The sequence below is a fragment of the Nerophis lumbriciformis genome, linkage group LG33, assembly GCF_033978685.3.
Source record: "Nerophis lumbriciformis linkage group LG33, RoL_Nlum_v2.1, whole genome shotgun sequence".
NCBI lineage: Eukaryota > Metazoa > Chordata > Actinopteri > Syngnathiformes > Syngnathidae > Nerophis > Nerophis lumbriciformis.
The window spans coordinates 5,377,501-5,392,519 of NC_084580.2; the positions used below are offsets into that span (position 1 = coordinate 5,377,501).

Genomic DNA, 15,019 nt, shown 5'->3' on the forward strand with positions numbered 1-15,019 from the left:
TTGTTGTACACATCTTAAATGTCCTTTAAAGCAAAAATGCAAATATTTGAGCCAGATTTGGATTTGAAGCCAAACTGATTGCCAAATGTCACAATAAGTGTTTCCAGTCCAATCAATATGACTTTTCCCAGCACCTTGGAAAAAATTATTGCCAGAGCTATAGGGCGAAAGTAATCTTTGATATATATCTTTTCAACTTTGCCTTTAACAGTGGGCACCAAAAAAACAGACAACATACAATTAGGTAAAATACAGTGAGTTAAAAACGCAGTAAACCATTGCTTTACAGAGGATAGAGTCTTCTGCTTGCAGATTTTAAATGCTCAGCAGATAACTTATCTGCACCACATGCCATGTTATTTCTTAGTTTTATCACAATAAATGTTACTTTTTGTACAGAAACAATCACATCATCATGATTGTATATGTTGTACACTACAAAGGAGTTGCTTTTGAACATAGTTCAACTGCTGACTTTAATGTTTCTGCCATAAGTGAAGAATTTCATCTGGTTTGTTTGCCCCATCAATATTTGTTGGCAAAGATAAAACTGTTCAGTCTTTTTATTTCTTTCCAGAATTTAATATGGCTCTTGTTTTGAAATGTTATTGCAAGTGAATTAAACCTCAATGTGTTTACTTTCCTGAGCGTATAGTTTTAAATTTAACAACGAGTCAGCAAGCTCTGCAACGTGCTCATTCCAGCCAGGCTTGACTTTGTATTTTTTCGGTCTATACAAGGCCATGCTGGTTTTAAATAACTGAAATAAATTGACTTTCATTACTTTGGGCCACATTGCACATGCATTTTAGCTCAAGTGGACAAAACCACACCAAGAGCTGGCCAAAATATATATATATATATATATATATATATACAGTATACATGTTTTGTTTTAACTGTACTAAACATGGGAAGTGTGAAAAAAACATTTTAAAAACAAGCTGCGAGTAAGTACTTTTGTCCATTTGAGAGCACCAAACCACAAGAATGAGAACAGTAAACAGGTCTGAGTTCAGATTATTTTAAAGTGACTTTTATAACGTGATTTTTATATCAGAAAATGCACTACAGTACTCACATAAGTCAGTATGCCCCTCACATTTCAGCAACCATTTTTGTTACAGTAAAGTGAATACCCGCATATTCCTGATTTAGGATTTGAATCACCGGACTGTTAAAAAAGTTATAAAATCATTGATTCTCTGATAACAGGTTGTTTTGTTTTTTTGCAGAAGAAACATCGCATTCACTCTAAGACCCTGATCTACTCTAGATTTGCGTGTATTAAAACACATGCAAACTTGATAGCACATGCAAAGCTGATCTACTAAGCTCATGCACCAGTGTTGTGTCTGTTACATCAGCAAAAAAAGCAAGTGCAAGCCATTTAGCATGTTTGTCTTCATGTTTATTGAGAATATATGTCAATTATCAGAAGGCCCACAATATGGGAAGATTAGGTGCAAATGTAATCATTCAGCATCCACAATTTTATTTATCAAACCTGAAACTTTTGCATGATTGCAGTCACTGTTTTTGCAGCTACATTTAGCACGTTTGGAAAGTACATGCAAACTGACACAGTTACGCACAAAGGGCTATGAGAGCTAAGGAAAAAGCTATCAGTAAGACTTAGCATTGAATCTGTAATCAAATAGTATACCCACGTAACTTGTTGCATAGCGCAAACCAGACAGCGTCATTGTGCGTCACAGAAGCTTCCATAAACATGCAAGGGGCGAGGGTGAGCCAAAGGGACCGTAAAAAAGGCACATCAAAAGATACAGGTATGGCAGTATTGTCTCAAATATATACCACTTTCTAAAATATACCGATATTAACTGTAATACCGGTATACCGCCCAGACTTACTGATCACAAGTTAAAATATGTTCAAAAGTAATTCCACTTGGAGATGGAAGTCCTGACTACTGTACATGTCAACTTGTGAGAAAATCTTTGAGTGAAACTTTCTGGCGAATGTATGAGTTAGAGTTTTCACCCTGAGATCGGTAGGTTGTGAGTTCAAACCCCGGCCGAGTCATACCAAAGACTATAAAAATGGGACCCGTTACCTCCCTGCTTGGCACTCAGCATCAAGGGTTGGAATTGGGGGTTAAATCACCAAAATGACACCGCTGCTGCCCACTGCTCCCCTCACCTCCCAGGTGGTGATCAAGGGTGATAGGTCAAATGCAGAGAATAATTTTGCCACACCTGGTGTGTGTGTGACAATCATTGGCACTTAAACTTTGGTAGGTGAGGAGAGCAGAGGGCAGTAGCTGTGGCCGCGCCCGGGAATCATTTTTGGTGACTTAACCCGCAATGCCAACCCTTGATGCTGGGTGCCAAGCAGGGAGGTAATGGGTCCCATCTTTATAGTCTTTGGTATGACTCGGTCGGGGTTTGAACTCACAACCTACCGATCTCAGGGCGGACACTCTAACGGTTAGGCCACTGAGTATTATTGCCGATGAACCATTTTATTATCAGCATCATTTTGAGAGCCATTTCAGCACTAATGTAATCACAATACATAATTTTAATAATGCATGTAACCCTTTCAAATTTACAAAAAAGTGCCAACAAATTCAATATAAAGTGGTTGGTGATTTTATTCACTTTGATATGATTATAAATATGTCAACTTTACCTTTACTTAAGTGTTAGTGAGAGATCAGCTGAATCATGTAGCACAGGGGTCTGCAACCTTTACCACTCAAAGAGCCATTTTGACCCGTTTCACAAATTCATGAAAACAACGGGAGCCACAAAACTCTTTTGAAATTTAAAATGAAATAACACTGCATACAGTTTTTTTTGTGCTTTGTGCTATGTATAAACCAGACACGCGGCCCGCGAGACGTTATTTCGCGGATTCTATATGAATGGCGCTTGACAGCGTCATACTTGCCAACCCTCCCAATTTTTCCGGGAGACTCCCGAAATTCAGGGCAACTATTCTCACGAATGTCTGCTGATTTTCACCCATACAACACTAATAAGGGTGTGCCGTGATGGCACTGTCATTAGCGCCCTCTACAGGCTGTATAAACAGCGTGCCAGCCCAGTTACATGTTGTATGCGGCTTCTGCAGACACACATAAGTGACTGCAATGCATACTTAGTCAACAGCCATACAGGTTACACTGAGGGTGGCTGTATAAAACAACTTTAACACTGTTACTAATATGCCCCACACTGTGAACCCACACCAAACAAGAATCCATCCATCCATTGTCTACCGCTTATTCCCTTTGGGGTCGCGAGGGGCGCTGGAGCCTATCTCAGCTACAATCGGGCGAAAGGCGGGGTACACCCTGGACAAGTCGCCATCTCATCACAGAGCCAACACAGATAGACAGACAACATTCACACTCTCATCCATACACTAGTGCCAATTTAGTGTTGCCAATCAACTTATCTCCAGGTGCATGTCTTTGGAGGTGGGAGGAAGCCGGAGTACCCGCAGGGAACCCACGCAGTCACGGGGAGGACATGCAAACTCCACACAGAAAGTTTCCGAGCCCGGGATTGAACCCAAGACTACTCAGGACCTTCGTATTGTGAGGCAGATGCACTAACCCCTCTTCTACCGTGCTGCCCCCAAACAAGAATGACAAACACATTTCTGGAGAACATCCGCACTGTAACACAACATAAACACAACAGAACAAATACCCAGAATCCCATGCAGCACTAACTCTTCCGGGCTACATTATACACCCCCGCTACCACCAAAACACCGCGCCCCCCTCACATCAACCCCCCCCTGGGGGCGGGGTTTGGTGGTAGCGGGGGTGTATAATGTAGCCCAGAAGAGTTAGTGCTGCATGGGATTCTGGGTATTTTCTTGTGTTTACGTTGTGTTACGGTGCGGATGTTCTCCAGAAATGTGTTTGTCATTCTTGTTTGGTGTGGGTTCACAATGTGGCGCATATTAGTAACAGTGTTAAAGTTGTTTTATACGGCCACCCTCAGTGTGAACTGTATGGCTGTTGACCAAGTATGCTTTGCGGTCACTTACGTGTGAAGGGCAGAGCCTGCATACAACATGTGACTGGGCCGGCATGCAGATAGTGTCAAATCGGACGCTAGAGTCACGCCCTCAATATTGTTGCCCCGGGAGATTTTCGGGAGAGGCATTGAAATTCGGAAGTCGGGAGGGTCAGCAAGTATGCAGCTGAGCCGCATGCGGCTCCGGAGCTGCGGGTTGCCGACCCCTGATGTAGCATTATCATCAGTGGGTAATACGAACCATAATAATACATCATTGTTAATATGAGTATATTGTTATTAGTGTAACTCCGGGGGGTTATGTCTGGTCCCGTCTTAAAAACCCAGTGACAAAAACATATCAAAAAGATTGCTAAAGTGTCACCTTTTTGACATGTTTACAACCAACTTGCATTGAACTGATGAGGTACTCACTGGTGATTCCCTCGGACATGATGTCTGTCATCTTACAACATGAGGAAATCATCCTCATGCTCAGCTTGTCCACAACAAGCACCTAAAACACAATTAAACATGCCTCTTTATATCAAGGGATTAACATTTTCAAATAATCTGCAAATCTAAAAAACAAACATGCACTTACTTTCCATTTTCCTTTTTCTCTTGCCTTCTTGATGACACCATTCATTATCTCTGTAAAGTAAGAGATGGAAATATATTTCTAAATTAATAAACACACAATTAATATAATTGAAAAAAAATACTGTCCCACACATTGAAATTATTTAAAGGACAATAACAACAACGCGTGTGTCAATGTTTCCATACGGCTTTAAATGGGAATTGCACTGTTTTTGGAATGTGTTCTTCCATTATATGGCAGAAGGTACATATGAGACCTGAGTATCCATGTTGCCATTAATAAAACATTTTAATTTTGGCGGGTACCGTAAAATTTCTCGAATTAAAAATGTTTTGTCTTGGTGCAATAATGGTGGGCAAACAAAAAACACTCACTTTAGAATATTTCAGCCAAATCGACACACATTTGATACATACTACCTTTAGGGAACTGACAGGCACATGTTTGAAAGCTTGTTGAGGAATATTGTATAAAAAACCCCAAAATCAAGTAAAACATCTTGCAGGGGCATTGGCAATGGACATTTAGGTTTGTTCAGCTCAGGGTTCAGCTCCCCCAAGAGGGACAAGCGGTAGAAAATGGATGAATGGATAGATTATCTGTAGATTCAAACAATGCCTCAATTTAGAGTATATATAGCGATGCAAAGTGACTGCTTCAGTGATCCCTCTTCATTGTGCGCCTTTCTATCATACATCCATCCATCCATCCATCCGGGTAAATGATTTCACCACAGTAAATTGCTCTTTAGGAGGAGTTTGTTGGCTGTAGCGGCCTTGTGCCGCTCATAAAAGGTATGCTTGTTAGCGGGTTTTGCTATGCATGTCTGTTAACCACATCACCACATTAGCCCGCACCCTTAGACCTCCTCTTCCACCCACCTCACTGTGCTCTCTGCCCAGCACCATTGGGACCAGAGCTTTTAGCTTCAAACTTTAGAACTTCTTACCATGTGACATTAAAAATATTAACTCCCTCCACGTCTTGAAATCCAAACTCAATATCCACCTGTTCAAGACCGCATACTCACTATCACTGCTTCTACAATACAGCTCTTTTTTTTTCTTACATGTTGATTTTATAATTTGTTGTTTTATCTGTATCTTGTAAAGCCTCCATTGAGTTTCAAGAAAGGCACTTATAAATGAAATATATAATTATCAATTCATTATTAGGGTTGCGCAATATGCGCGATTAAACGATTTACGATATAAATGATATAAATCTGGGGGACGATAGTTTTTAATATTATCGTTATATCGTCATAATTCATGTTGATGACACACTGAAGCCTTGTCTTGCAAATTTGACATCAACAAGCGAACAAATACGTCTTCAACGCACTGTAGCATCACCAAACTGATTCCCGAGCGCGGCCACTGCTGCTGCTCACTGCTCCCCTCACCTCCCAGGGGGTTGAACAAGGGGATGAGTCAAATGCAGAGAGTAATTTCACCACACATAGTGTGTGTATGACTATCAGTGGTACTTTAACTTTAACTTATTCTAGCTCGCGGCTAATGTCCCTCTACAGTGCAAATCCACTTCAGCAATTCTTTTCTCTATGGCAGAAAAATCAAGTTTCTTACATGCTACACTATGCACTGTAGAAGGATATGCTTAACGCAACCTAGACCTTTTGAATGTAAACCGAGGTGGACAGATGGATACAAATATTGACAGTAGCGATACCAAGTACAGTATCAGAACTGTATATGGTTGATACTACAGCGGTTAGATTGATATTTGTTACGGCTCAGACTCCTGCCGCCGTCGCTCATCCATTTGTGCGCTCCAGTGAGAGCACCGCGGGCCACGCTCACGGGCGTTCCCTCTCCGCTGCGGGTGCGCCTCCGCACGGCTGCAGGAGATCTGCAATCTGCGCACCTGCCTGTGATGAGCGAGCTGCCTTCTTAAGCCTGCCCAACCTGCCATCCCTCGCCGGAATATAATCTTCTGTTACCTTTGTAAGCACCCCATGTCTGGCTTCCATCCCGCAAACTCGCTCTCCCCCTGTGACTTCCTTGTTTCCGTTGTGTCTGATGTTCCTGTTGTCTTCCCGCAGCAGTTCCCGTGTTCTCCTGTGATCCCCTGTTCCCCTTGCTTCCCGGACTGCCCTTTTGGATTCTCGACCTCCCGCTTGGACATGGACCTCTCGACGCCTCTCTCTCGCCCTGGATCATCTGCCTGCCCAACGGACTGTCTTCCTGCCTTGTCCCTCCTCTCGCCCAACACAACACTAGGTAACACACACTACAGCTAATCACACACATAGCCATGCACTACATACACTTTTGGATCTCGTTCACACTCCATTTCCTTAGTTTATATTATTATTGTTTTGATTATTATATATATAATGTATATAGCGACTATATATAATAAATACATAGAGCTATACTGCTCCCTGGTGTCTTTGCCGTCATCTCCCTCTGTTAAATCATAACAATATTTTTATTATCAAAAAACATTTTGTCGTTTTTGGTATAGTTTGCAAACTCAGGAAATAAGTCCCTGGACACAGGATGGCTTAAGGGGCAAAAACCAAAGGATTTAAATCAGAATCAATAGTAGGAAAATGTATATGTTGTAACAACACCATTATAATTGTGATAAAAAATGTTATCATCATCATTTAAAGATCTTGAAAATTATTAGCAAAGATAAAATTAATACTGCCCCTGTAACTACTTCGCATTTGATATCCAAATGTACAGTATCACTCAAAACTATGTAAAGTAGCCAAAGAACTGTAAGATAAGTGCTTATTACATTTTAACAGAAGTGAAGTCAGAACCATGTCACGACAGAAAGTAACCAGATATTAACAGTACATTAACAATGATATTATCAATAGTTTAAACAAACTAATACAACTGGAAATGAAGCAATATGTTACCAAATTAGAAGCCTTTTGTAACCCATTTTGAAATTGTTATATAATTATCCATCTATCCATCCATTTTCTACCGCGTGTCCCTTTCAGGGTCGCGGGGGGTCGCTGGAGCCTATCTCAGATGCATTCGGGCGGTAGGCGGGGTACACCCTGGACAAGTCGCCACCTCATTGCATGGCCAACACAGATAGACAGACAACATTCACACTCACATTCACACACTAGGGCCAATATAGTGTTGCCAACAGTGACGTGCAGTCAGGGGAGGCAGGTGAGGCGGGGCCTCACATACCATCATGGAAAGAAAAAAATGTAAAAAGAAAAAAAAAAATTAAATTGTTATATGTATCCAGTGATTATACTATGAAGTTATTTTCCATTTAACTTCACCAGTTTTAGATTATTTTTATTCAAAATCGCTGAATTTTCACATTTGCCGTTCAAATACTGAGAAGAGACTTGCGGTGAGTCACCAGCCAGTTGAGGCACGTCACTGAGTTGAGCCTCACCATGGATTGCGCAATGACTCGGCTAACCTGCTGGCCTGCTGTACAGTGAGACTGTATTGCTATATGAATTATATTATGCATTTCCATAGTGTAGTTAGCTGAGGTATATAATGTACAGTGTATTTTGTCAACAACTGTATGTCCATCCATCCATTTTCTACCGCTTATTCCCTTTGGGGTCGCGGGGGGCGCTGGAGCCTATCTCAGCTACAATCGCGTGTAACGTATTTCTTGTGCTGAGCAATCATAAAACTGCTGCGAAGACGCACTGTGTGAGGCTCGCAGTAATCCCGCCTCCTGGTGGTAGAGGCCGGTAGTGATCCCAGCGATCATTCTTGCGACTACTCGGCTGCAGAAGAAGTGACAACAAGCAGCAACAGTTAGCAGCGATCGTTTATTTTTTCCTCTTGCCTAGACTTTTAACATGGAGGATTACATATCTAAAATAAAACAGTTTTCTAAACTGAACTTTCAATTGAAGCAGGAGGTAATAATTAAAAGAAGATCTCCATCGAGACAGAGAGACTTTTAAAACTGAAGAAAGATAAGGAAGACTTCTATAAACAAGTTATCGATGCTTTTGTTCAGAAGGAGTGGCGCATGGACTTCATTTATAAGTAAAGGTAAGACCATAATAAAGTTTTTTTTTATAAAATGTGCTTTTTTGTGAGCTACAGTTTGTATGTGTAAAGTTAAAGTTAAGTTAAAGTACCGATGATTGTCACACACACTAGGTGTGGTGAAATGTGTCCTCTGCATTTGACCCATCCCCTTGCTCACCCCCTGGGAGGTGAGGGGAGCAGTGGGCAGCAGCGGCACCGCGTCCGGGAATCATTTTTGGTGATTTAACCCCCAATTTCAACCCTTGATGCTGAGTGCCAAGCAGGGAAGAATGCTGGTATGAGCTTTTAAACATAACCCGTTAACTGCTGCCAATCAAATGGTGAATATAAGATACTCTTTAGGGTTCATATGTTTGTAAATCTGACTGTGATTAAGTCAGTGCCTCACCAGCCATGAACCTCACCGCACGTCACTGGTTGCCAATCAACCATATCCCCACGTCCCCATGTCTTTGGAGGTGGGAGGAAGTCGGAGTACCTGGAGGGAACCCACGCAGTCACGGGGAGAACATGCAAAGTCCACACAGAAAGATCCCGAGCGCAGGATCGAACGTAGGACTTTCGTATTGAGGCAGACACACATATCAAATCATATATTGTGATATATATCGTTATCTCAAGTGGTTGCAATATATATTGTAATATAGATTTTAGGCCATATCGTTCAAACAAATATTCAGTTTTTTCGGATTTCTGTCACTAATACAATATGTCCTTCTGAAAATTAGCTGCACATTATTGCGGTGTTCACGTCAATGGAGCGTGCGGAGGACAATTTAAATTTGGAGATGTCATTAGCAGTGTTCCGAATAACGGCCTTATATGATAACAGCGTTACTAACGTTACTTTTACGAGTAACGGGCAATCTAATTACTTTTATGAAAGTTACAGCGACCTTAGCGAGTTGTTTAAAGTAACGTGGCATTCTACTTTTGATGTGGTTTTATGTCAACAAGACAGCGTCAGAAGCACAGCAACTTCAATGCAGGAAATATATGTTTACTATTGAAAGCAACAACCACCACCACACTAAAATGAACGTAATATAAAATAAAAAGAGGCAAAACCACACAGGACCCCAGCCCCCTCATTCCCCCACCGCTACCCCGAGAGGGACAAGCGGTAAGAAATGGTTTGACAGATGGAAAATCACACAGCAAATAACACACAGCATGTAAGCACACGCACACATACACACTACTACTTTGAGGGAATAATGAACAACACATTTAAACAATTTCCCCTGTGGATCAGAACAATTTCCCTTGTGGATCATTAAAGTTAGTCTAAGTCTAAATCAACATTTGAAATGACAGGCTTGCAACTAGGGCTGGGCGATATGGCCTTTTATTAATATCTCAATATTTTTAGGCCATGTCACGATGCACGATATATATCTCGATATTTTGCCTTAGCCTTGAATGAACACTTGATGCATGTACAGAATGCCACTACAATGTTTTAAAACAAATTAAGTGCACTTTTGTGCATGATGTCACACAAGATATTTAAAAAACTGTAAAATAATAATAGGACATCAAATTGTGGATGTCCTTCGCTATCTGGTAGGTTTCTGCGGACGTTATCTCCTTCTGTTGTTGACTATTTTTTGTTGATGTGGAAATGGAAGACGCCAGGCTCATTTGGGTCAGTGCTGGTTGCTTGGGCATGTTGTTCGGTGTGGCACCGGCCAGAGATGTTGACATGCGGAGTTTCAAGCACTCTTTAGCGGTGACTTTTCAAATGATGCTACAAATTAGTAGTGCCGCTACTTTTTGTAGCAACGCTTTTGTCGCATACTTTACATATTTCAACATCTTCCCGCTAGAAGCCAAACCACCGCCAAACGATGCTGTTTTTCTTGGGAATGAATTTTTCCTCCATTTGTTACCAGATTTGCACCTTCTCTCTCTCGTATTACCACTCGCACTGCTCTGCTTGCACCACCTGCCACTGCTACCTCTCTGCTCGGCGAGGGCGTATGACATTGTATACGCGACAGTATGTGACGTATTGTCACATACACAAGGTGCGCTTATTTTATGTCTCTGTGAGGAGAGACAAGAAAGAGTGAGAAAAGTCTGAAGTGTAATGCCCGCAGCTAAAAGCAACTGCGTGAGAACGTATACTCGAATACTCACGACATACCGTATTTTTCGGACTATAAGTCGACGTTTTTTTCATAGTTTGGCCGTGGGTGCGACGTATACTCCGGAGCGACTTATGTGTGAAATTATTAACACATTATTGTAAAATATCAAATAATATTATTTATCTAATTCGTGTGAGCGACGAAGAAAATGTCCGCAATCACGTCACACGTCACCAATCGTCACTCACACGCCAACCAATAAGAATTTGGCGGTGGCGGGTCATGGCAGAAGTGCCTTGTGGGCCATGATATGCTAACTGCTATATGCTATACGCATATATATATATATATGACTCTTGCCATGATGTGTTGCGTTAACATACCAGGCACGTTCTCAGTTGGTTATTTGTGCGTCATATAGCGTACACTTATTCAGCCTGTTGTTCACTATTCTATATTTATTTTAAATTGCCTTTCAAATGTCTATTCTTGGTGTTGGATTTTATCAAATAAATTTCCCCCAAAAATGCTACTTATACTCCAGTGCGACGTATAGATGTTTTTTTCCTTCTTTATTGTGCATTTTCGGCCGGTGCGACACATACTCCGGAGCGACTTATCGTCCGAAAAATACGGTAGTCATTTTCTATATCGCACACAGACAAACCCGCGATATATTGAGTATATTCAATATTTTTCCCAGCCCTACTTGCAACCCTACAATACCCCGTTTGTGGACAAGAAGACTACAGCCAACGAAGCACAATCCATCTCTTTATTAACTAGCGCAAACACAATCCAGTGAAAATATTCAACAGGGATGTCGTAACTGCCCGCAAACTGCAAATCTGAAATAGCAGACACATCTATAGCAGCTCTGTCTGGGCTCTGACGTCACACGTTGGCACATGGTGTTTTAAAGGCGCATACACATACTGGTCTGATGAACAGCTCGAGTGCATAAGCCAAAAAGTGTTTTTTTTGTTTGTTTTTACAGTAACACAATAATTACTTCCCCAAGTAAATATCTATATTTATTAAAGAGTAATTATGTCCGTAATTCAATTACTTTTTTGGCAAAGTAAAGAGTAACTATATTTAATTATTTACCTTAAGTAATTTTCCAAACACTCGGAAAGGGGAGGTCTAATGACCAAACACTGGTCATTAGTCTTTTACCTGAAGTCAACATAGACAACTCATGGGCGTGGACAAGTGGACAAGGCAGGTGTGCTGCACGAAGACAGCATGGAAATGTGCATATACGAGCAAGCTGTTCTTATGGTTCTCTTCGTTCATGTAGAAGAGCAGTTCAAAGGACTCGACTTGTTCGCAAACGCCACATCTCTCATTTATATCAGTCTCATTAAACACAGCAACATGGTGTACAGTAGTAGCATCTTAAAGGGAAACTAGACTTTTTTTTAAATTTTGCCTATTGTTCACAATCATGAGAGACAAGAAGACAAAAGTTTTAGTTTTTTTCGCTTTCTCCTCTCTGAGCTGCCACCTTACCGTGGTAGAGGAGTTTGCGTGTCCCAAAGATCCTAGGAGCTATGTTGTCCGGGGGCTTTATGCCCCCTGGTAGGTTCTCCCAAGACAAACATGGTCCTAGGTGAGGGATCAGACAAAGAGCAGCTCGAAGACTTCTATGGGAATGAAATAACAAAGACTCAGATTTCCCTCGCCCGGACGCGGGTCACCGGGGCCCCCCTCTGGAGCCAGGCCCGGAGTTGGGGCACGATGGCGAGCGCCTGGTGGTCGGGCCTGTCCCCATGGGGCCGGGCCGGGCACAGCCCGAAGAGGCAACGTGGGTCCCCCCTCCAATCGGCTCACCACCCATAGCAGGGGCCATAGAGGTCGGGTGCAGTGTGAGCTGGGCGGAGGCCGAAGGCAGGGCACTTGGCGGTCCGATCCTGGGCTACATAAGCTAGCTCTTGGGACGTGGAACGTCACCTCGCTGGGGGAAAGGAGCCAGAGCTAGTGCGCGAGGTCGAGAAGTTCCGGCTAGATATAGTCGGACTCACTTCGACACACATCAAGGACTCTGGAACCAGTTTCCTCGAGAGGGGCTGGACTCTCTTCCACTCTGGCTTTGCCGGCAGTGAGAGGCAACGGGCTGGGGTGTCAATTCTTGTTGCCCCCCGGCTCAGAGCCTGCACGTTGGAGTTCAACCCGGTGGACGAGAGGGCAGCTTCCCTCCGCCTTCGGGTGGGGGGGCGGGTCCTGACTGTAGTTTGCGCTTACGCGCCAAACGGCAGCTCAGAGTACCCACCCTTTTTGGATTCGCTCGAGGGAGTACTTGAGGGTGATCCCCCGGGTGATTCCCTCGTTCTACTGGGAGAATTCAACGCTCATGTTGGCAACGACAGTGAAACCTGGAGAGGCGTGATTGGGAATAATGGCCACCCGGATCTGAACCCGAGTGGTGTTTTGTTATTGGACTTTTGTGCCCGTCACAGATTGTCCATAATGAACACTATGTTCAAACATACGGGTGTCCATATGTGCACTTAGCACCAGGACACCCTAAGCCGCAGTTCCATGATCGACTTTGTAGTTGTGTCATCGGATTTGCAGCCTCATGTTTTGGACACACGGGTGAAGAGAGGGGCGGAGCTTTCTACCGATCACCACCTGGTGGTGAGTTGACTGCGATGGTGGGGGAGGATGCCGGACAGACCTGGCAGGCCCAAACGCATTGGGAGGGTTTGCTGGGAACGTCTGGCTGAGTCTCCTGTCGGAGAGAGTTTCAATTCCCATCTCCGGAAGAACTTTGAACATGTCACGAGGGAGGTGCTGGACATTGAGTCCGAGTGGACCATGTTCCGCGCCTCTATTGTCGAGGCAGCTGATTGGAGCTGTGGCCGCAAGGTAGTTGGTGCCTGTTGTGGCGGTAATCCTAGAACCCGTTGGTGGACACCGGCAGTGAGGGATGCCGTCCACCTGAAGAAGGAGTCCTATCGGGTTCTTTTGGCTCATAGGACTCCTGAGGCAGCGGACAGGTACCGACAGGCCAAGCGGTGTGCGGCTTCAGCGGTTGCGGAAGCAAAAACTCGGACATGGGAGGAGTTTGGGGAAGCCATGGAAAACGACTTCCGGACGGTTTCGAAGCGATTCTGGACCACCATCCGCCGCCTCAGGAAGGGGAAGCAGTGCACTATCAACACCGTGTATGGTGAGGATGGTGTTCTGCTGACCTCGACTGCGGATGTTGTGGATCGGTGGAGAGAATACTTCGACCTCCTCCTCAATCCCTCCAACATGTCTTTGTATGAGGAAGCAGTGCCTGGAAAATCTGTGGTGGGCTCTCCTATTTCTGGGGTTGAGGTTGCTGAGGTAGTTGAAAAGCTCCTCGGTGGCAAGGCCCTAGGGGTGGATGAGACCCGCCCGGAGTTCCTTAAGGCTCTGGATGCTGTGGGGCTGTCTTGGTTGACAAGACTTTGCAGCATCGCGTGGACATCGGGGGCGGTACCTCTGGATTGGCAGACCGGGGTGGTGGTTCCTCTCTTTAAGAAGGGGAACCGGAGGGTGTGTTCTAACTATCGTGGGATCACACTCCTCAGCCTTCCCGGTAAGGTCTATTCAGGTGTACTGGAGAGAACCTCGGATTCAGGAGGAACAGTGTGGTTTTCGTCCTGGTTGTGGAACTGTGGACCAGCTCTATACTCTCGGCAGGGTCCTTGAGGGTGCATGGGAGTTTGCCCAACCAGTCTACATGTGCTTTGTGGACTTGGAGAAGGCATTCGACCGTGTCCCTCGGAAAGTCCTGTGGGGAGTGCTCAGAGAGTATGGGGTATCGGACTGTCTGATTTTGGCGGTCCGCTCCCAGTATGATCAGTGTAAGAGCTTAGTCCGCATTGCCGGCAGTAAGTCGGACACGTTTCCAGTGAGGGTTGGATTCCGCTAAGGCTGCCCTTTGTCACCGATTCTGTTCATAACTTTTATGGACAGAATTTCTAGGCGCAGTCAAGGCATTGAGGGGATCCGGTTTGGTGGCTGCAGGATTAGGTCTCTGCTTTTTGCAGATGATGTGGTCCTGATGGCTTCATCTGGCCAGGATCTTCAGCTCTCGCTGGATCGGTTCGCAGCTGAGTGTGAAGCGACTGGGATGAGAATCAGCACCTCCAAGTCCGAGTCCATGGTTCTCGCCCGGAAAAGGGTGGAGTGCCATCTCCGGGTTGGGGAGGAGACCCTGCCCCAAGTGGAGGAGTTCAAGTACCTCAGAGTCTTGTTCACGAGTGAGGGAAGAGTGGATCGTGAGATCGACAGACGGATCGGTGCGGCGTCTTCAGT

General features: G+C 44.1%; 1 protein-coding gene across 7 annotated transcripts in view; it reads right to left on the reverse strand.

Moving 5' to 3' along the window:
* The window catches only part of stxbp1b (syntaxin binding protein 1b), a 161,238-nt gene that overhangs the window by 104,242 nt on the left and 41,977 nt on the right, over nucleotides 1–15,019 (reverse strand). For 5 of the 7 annotated variants that reach the window (XM_061928641.1, XM_061928637.1, XM_061928638.1 and 2 more), the window contains 2 exons: nucleotides 4,603–4,652; nucleotides 4,434–4,515 (listed from right to left, as the gene is read on the reverse strand). In XM_061928641.1, coding sequence (XP_061784625.1) covers nucleotides 4,434–4,515; nucleotides 4,603–4,647 — 127 coding nt within the window. In that variant the 5' untranslated portion in view covers nucleotides 4,648–4,652. Of the gene's footprint in view, nucleotides 1–4,433; nucleotides 4,516–4,602; nucleotides 4,653–6,565; nucleotides 7,369–15,019 lie in introns of those variants that run through there. The other 2 variants (XM_061928636.1, XM_061928635.1) reach the window with 1 other exon arrangement.